Source organism: Priapulus caudatus, unplaced genomic scaffold (assembly GCF_000485595.1).
Source record: "Priapulus caudatus unplaced genomic scaffold, Priapulus_caudatus-5.0.1 Scaffold924, whole genome shotgun sequence".
In the NCBI taxonomy this organism is placed as follows: Eukaryota; Metazoa; Priapulida; class Priapulimorpha; order Priapulimorphida; family Priapulidae; genus Priapulus; species Priapulus caudatus.
The window spans coordinates 98336-104003 of record NW_014577985.1 but is presented as its reverse complement, the minus strand read 5'-3'; the positions used below and the strand labels follow the sequence as shown (position 1 = coordinate 104003).

At 45.6% G+C, this 5668-nt stretch overlaps 1 protein-coding gene across 1 annotated transcript; it reads right to left on the bottom strand.

Annotated features, from left to right (window-relative positions):
- Positions 1–699: 699 nt before the first annotated feature.
- Positions 700–5452, bottom strand: LOC106814430 (uncharacterized protein YMR196W-like). Its single transcript, XM_014818746.1, has 6 exons — positions 5237–5452; positions 3697–3729; positions 3345–3471; positions 2584–2763; positions 2095–2191; positions 700–1305 (listed from the first exon to the last, which is right to left on the bottom strand). The coding sequence occupies exons 1-6, from the start codon at positions 5450–5452 to the stop codon at positions 1101–1103; spliced, it is 858 nt and encodes a 285-aa protein (XP_014674232.1). The 3' UTR covers positions 700–1100.
- Positions 5453–5668: the final 216 nt, after the last annotated feature.

The window sequence follows — 5668 nt, the reverse complement described above, 5'->3', positions numbered from 1 at the left end:
TCCTTGTTGTAAAACATATCATATACATATAGATAGATAGATACAAATATATCTGAAACAAAAGTAGATATCACAGGAAAACAACCATTTTCCTGTGAACTATAGAGATCCGATGAATTTTTTCAATCAATAAGTAGATATATATATATATATATATATATATGAAGCTCTAACAGCGACTCGCGGTGCAAAATAAGACGCGAAAAAGAAATCAATGAAATCAAAGCCGATTCCCTGACTTGATCCTTATCATTCACAAATTTTAACTCTTTATCTAAAATATATAAATGCTATGGTGTATAATATTAAGTATATGTATGAGAATGATGTGTAAATCCCCCCTTTCTGGGAACATATATAATATATATATATCTATCACTATATTCAAACCGGGAATAGTCATTTAATAAACTGCCCTGCCCACCCTAACACACTGTCTAACGTACGTGACGTCTAGATATGTAAAGTGAATAATGTGTAAATGTTCACTTGTTTATCGTTTCGCAATGAAGGCAAACTCGGCACACGCGCGCGAGTGACAGGGCTAGCCTGCCGAAAAAGGGAGCCAGAATGAGAGCACAGACTCTTCCACCGAGAAGCGCAGAAAGATGCGATATGTGATATAATACTAGGCACTTAATTTAATTTAATTTTTTTTTTTTAGGGTTAGGGTTAGGGTTATTTTTTTTAAGTGCCTAGTAGTCATATCCTAATGCCTAGTAGTCATATCCTAAGTGTCTAGTAGTCATTCTATTCGCACCTATCTGCGGGTGCCATCTTACCGACTGTATCGTATCACGTGCTAATAAAGTTGTTCTCAGTTAGATCCAGATCAAGTTAAAAATAACTTACACAGACGACATTTTCGTCCATCTCTCCGATTTGGATCCAACTGAGATAAACTTTATTAGCATGTGAACTATCGTCTACTATTATTACGTGATTCTAAATTCATCACTACATTCGCAATTTAAATTGTAAATTCATTGCTTCTATTAAATCTTTACTACTAAATTATCTACGAAATCTGATCGCTTGATCTGAGATTCATCCTGTTCACTCTCTACACGCGTCACAGGGTTTGCAATTCGTATTTCCGTTCACTGACGTCTCCCGCGCGACTTCGCGCCTTTTGCTCTTTCTTGCCGACGTTGGCGCCCTCTAGTTGTGGACCTTGCGTCGGGCGAGGTGCCGGCGCCCCTCGTTGTGGACCTTGCGTCGGACGGGGCGCTGGGGGCTGCAGGCTTCACTGGTTTACACTCCATCATGGTGTTTGCTATGAGCGCTGTCCATCCCGTCTGGTGGCTGAAGTAAGCAACGAGAAAAACGGAGAACTTGAATTTTTTATTTTTTTTTATTTTATTTTTTAATTTTTTAATTGTTGATGTGGCTACCATGCTAACGTTACTTCCAGCAACGTAGATATTATATAGTTAGGTTACATCAAAATTAACAGATTTCATACTTATTACATCAACAATTACAGATAATATATACATTACATTAACAATTACACTACATTAATAAATACTTATGATATATTTACATTACATCAACAATTACAAATATCATATTAACATTACAATCATTCCATGTAATTTAAATTTCATGGAATAAGAGAGTACGTGACTCTGCATATATACTCTAGCTGCAGCTGCAGAAGAAGTCTTAACACCAGGGTTAGAAATTAACTTTTGAACACGGGAGTCCAACGGACTCCCTACCCTCAAAAAGAGGAAGTCCGCAGCAAAATGAGAGAGTCCGCAGTATGAAGTTCAAAATGAAAGATATTAACAATAACGCATGTGTTTATTTTTAAGATTCATGATCATGCGGTTGCACGTCTGCCAAATTTTCTTTGGACTTTTACTGAAAAAATACGGTAATTCCGCGAGGCCGTGCTCTGGAACGAACTAGTTAGAATGGCAGAATTTTCAGGGAGTCAGTCACACGCACTCCTGCATATGTCAAATCAGGGAGTCCGACAGTAAATCAGGGAGTATTTGACTCCGGACTCCCGTTAATTTCGCACCCTGTAACACATCAACAGCAATGTCGCTTACAGCACCTATATACCTGTAACGAGTGTCTTACCTCGCTCCCAGACCTTTCCCAGTGTCGCCATGAAAATACTCGTAGAACAGCACCAAGTCCTTCCAGAAGGGATCGTCCGTATACTTCTCAGCGCCACCTGTTGGCAGGATAGAGAGAATACGATACGCGACCATCGAAACCCTTTGACCAACAGTTCGAATTAGATGTTAAAGTATTCCATTTCGGTTTCCAAAGCATTATATTATCGACCGCTAGCATCATTGACCACACAGTGGCGCAACAACGTAAAACAGAATTCTACATGCGGGTACAAATCAGTGCACATAACCCTCAATGCGCGACTAAAACCCGTAAAACCACAAAACAAAAACAAAAAACCTTTACGAAAACAAAGCAACGACACGTCCTTGCACTCTATCCCTCCCCCTCCTCCCCCTCCTGCCCCACCCTCCCCACCACCACTCCGCGCGTCCTCGACTCGGGACAGCTCCCCGCGAGACGTCGGCTCGCGACGGCGGCGCCACCTACCGTGGCATGGCCGACGACCGGCCGTGTCCGGCATGAAGAGAGCGCTCATGCGGCGATTCAGCTCGTGCGCGACATCGGATAGTCGCATCTCGCGTCCGGATCCTGTCGGACACTCGACCGTGAGCTCGCCGCCGTAGAAGTAGTCGTAGCGATTGAGGCTCTCGATCACCAGGTAGTTCACTGTGGGAGGCAGATGGCAGACGATCAGACCATGTGCTGCCATCTAGCGAGCGCAACTCGAAACGACCAAACGGCGATAAAAGCGAATGCGAGAGATTTCGATTCTAGGCGCGTCGCTGGGAAATAAAATTCGTGTGCAGACGACGTCGATTAGGTGCTGCCACCTAGCGACGCATCTCTCGGCGAAAAATGAGAACGAAAGATCACGATTCGGGTCGGTAAAGTCGTAAGTGAGAAATCGCAAGCATCACTCTCGCGCTGAAGGCAAGAGTTCACTCACGTATCCACCATAGGTGTTCATATGATGCTACTAAAAATGATTCGAGAAAGCGAATACAGTGTATCCTATGGTAATACACATGACGACGATGATGATGATGATGATGATGATGATGATGATGATAATAATAATAATAATAATAATCATCATCATCATCATCATAATAATAATCATAACAACAATAATAATAATAACGATAACAATAACAATAATAAATGAATGATTCATAACATTAACATAACAGCGCGTAACCACGGCAACCACACAACTGGGGTCGACCGACCGTTCGCTTGTTACTTACTACAGATCCAGATCGGTCCGCGCCAGTTGCTGTTGCCGCCGAACAGGTCGGAGGTGGATTCACCGGGAATGTAGCCAACATGGTGGCTGCCCTCGCATTGCAGCTCAAACGGATGATCCTCGTGGTACTGCAAGTACACATAGTACATATTACAAGCAAGCACAAAGTACACACACGCACACAGTCTAGCACAAACGGATGATCCTCGTGGTACTGCAAGTACACACAGTACATATTACAAGCAAGCACAAAGTACATACACGCACACAGTCAAGCACAAACGGATGATCCTTGTGGTACTGCAAGTACACATAGTACATATTACAAGCAAGCACAAAGTACATACACGCACATAGTCAAGCACAAACGGACGATCCTCGTGGTACTGCAAGTACACATAGTACATATTACAAGCAAGCACAAAGTAAATACACGCACACAGTCAAGCACAAACGGACGATCCTTGTGGTACTGCAAAACACAAAGTACATACACACACACAGTCAAGCCCTACGTGGCACTCGTGGCAAAAATTTCAAGAATACAGTCAGGGTTACGGCCGTAAGGGCCGTAATAATTTCCACTATCACCTGTAAAGGGTATTGCAACATAACTGCTCACCAAATTCGATCAAACACATATCTATTTAATAAGAGAGCTGTCTCTCTACGCTCGCGGTGAAATAATCATTAATAAAATTCATCGCTAATTAGGTGACGGCAAAAATTGTTAATTTTTACCAAGTAGACGATATGGCGGGTTTTGGCCGATAGGGTGGGCCACACACAAGCTCTGGGGGAAAGGTTAGCGTGGAGTTTGTGTTCACCTTCCCGATGTGGAGGTCGTGAGAGGAGCTAGGGTATGGTTATAGTTTACCCCTCTCATGGAAGAATTTCGGAGGGAATAAGGGGTTTTCCTCAGAAATCTGGTGTAGGTATGGTTAGGGGGAGCCCTGCTCGGGTAAAGCTGTTACTCGATTGGGAGGCTTCTACAGCAGTAGATTGGTTCAGGTCTCTTTGCTGGGGCAAGGTTGTTAATGAGCGACGAGATAACGGTTGGTGGGTTTAAGCTTCCCCAGATGATGTAGTGAAGGTTGTTGCCGTAGATAACCTGAATGTCTACGAAAGTGCAAGTGCGCCAGTCACCCGGTTGGGGGATGGGGCTGATGGTGTTGACGCAGAGGTGGTTGATGGGTCTGGTAGTCTGGGTGACGTGGCGGGTCAATATGCATATAATTCGCGAGGCGCGGATTCCCAAGTGAAGAATGACACAGGGTCGGACAAGTATGATGGCTCAGGATTTTCTCTTTCTAGCCTCAAGACACAAGCGGTGAAGTTGCGGCAGGTGGTTGACCCTCAAATTGGTTCTGGGGAGGTCCACTGGTAGCTGGGCAATCGAGGGACCGGTTGGGTGGTTTTGAGTTCTTTAATCCGGTGCAACGTACACCGGGCGAGAGATTAGTGAAAACTCCGTGTCACTACGGGTATGCGTCCCCGTAGTTGTAGTTGTCAGACCGAGGAGTGACTGTTGGTTCGTGGGAGCAAGCCATATAATGGTAGCTAGTTTGCGTTTAGGTAACAGCAGTCTATTTGCTTGCCATGGTTGGTAACGATTCCATGCAGTCTGTAGTTCCCGGATAATGTTATCGTGCCATGTTAATTCTTGGTGCGGTATGGTAACCCTGGATGTCGTGTGTCATGACTGTCCTCGGTAGATTATTCTCTGGGTTATTGTCAGGCCGAGTTTTTCAGGGCTCGCCATAGCATTTCGGGAGACTATGCTGTCTGTTCCGCCCAGGTTCCGGCGTTTTGGTCTGCGGGTCAGGCCTTGTGATGCCGATGTATCCGGTGTGTTCCCCTCTTCCGGGGTGGTTTCTGATAATACTACCTCACCTTGCTTGAGCGCTTGGTAGCGATGTAAGCTGCGGCTGGACTGGTTCCCAGGTGCGTGGTGCCGCTATGGCCAGGCGCAACTCTGGGCATCCGGAGCTCCATGGGGAGCCAGGATGACAGTCTCTCGCCAGTAGCTTGTTTCGGGTGGACTTGTAGGGGCTCTCGGAGTTCCTGATCCGTGGCTAACGCAGATATGTGGGCCACGGGGCCGGCCATGTTGCGGGGTAGGGACGGGGTGCGGGTTCCATACTGCTACGGACCCGTGTTGGTCGGCCAAGCGACAACCCCCCTATGGTCCGTGGAATGTTGGACCGCACTGGTTCGGGCATCTGTTTGAGAGCAGCCAAGGTAGTTGCGTCTCGTGTGTTTTCTAGCCGGCTGGTACCGCGCTACTCACCCACGGGCATTCACATTTATTACCCTTGATCGGAA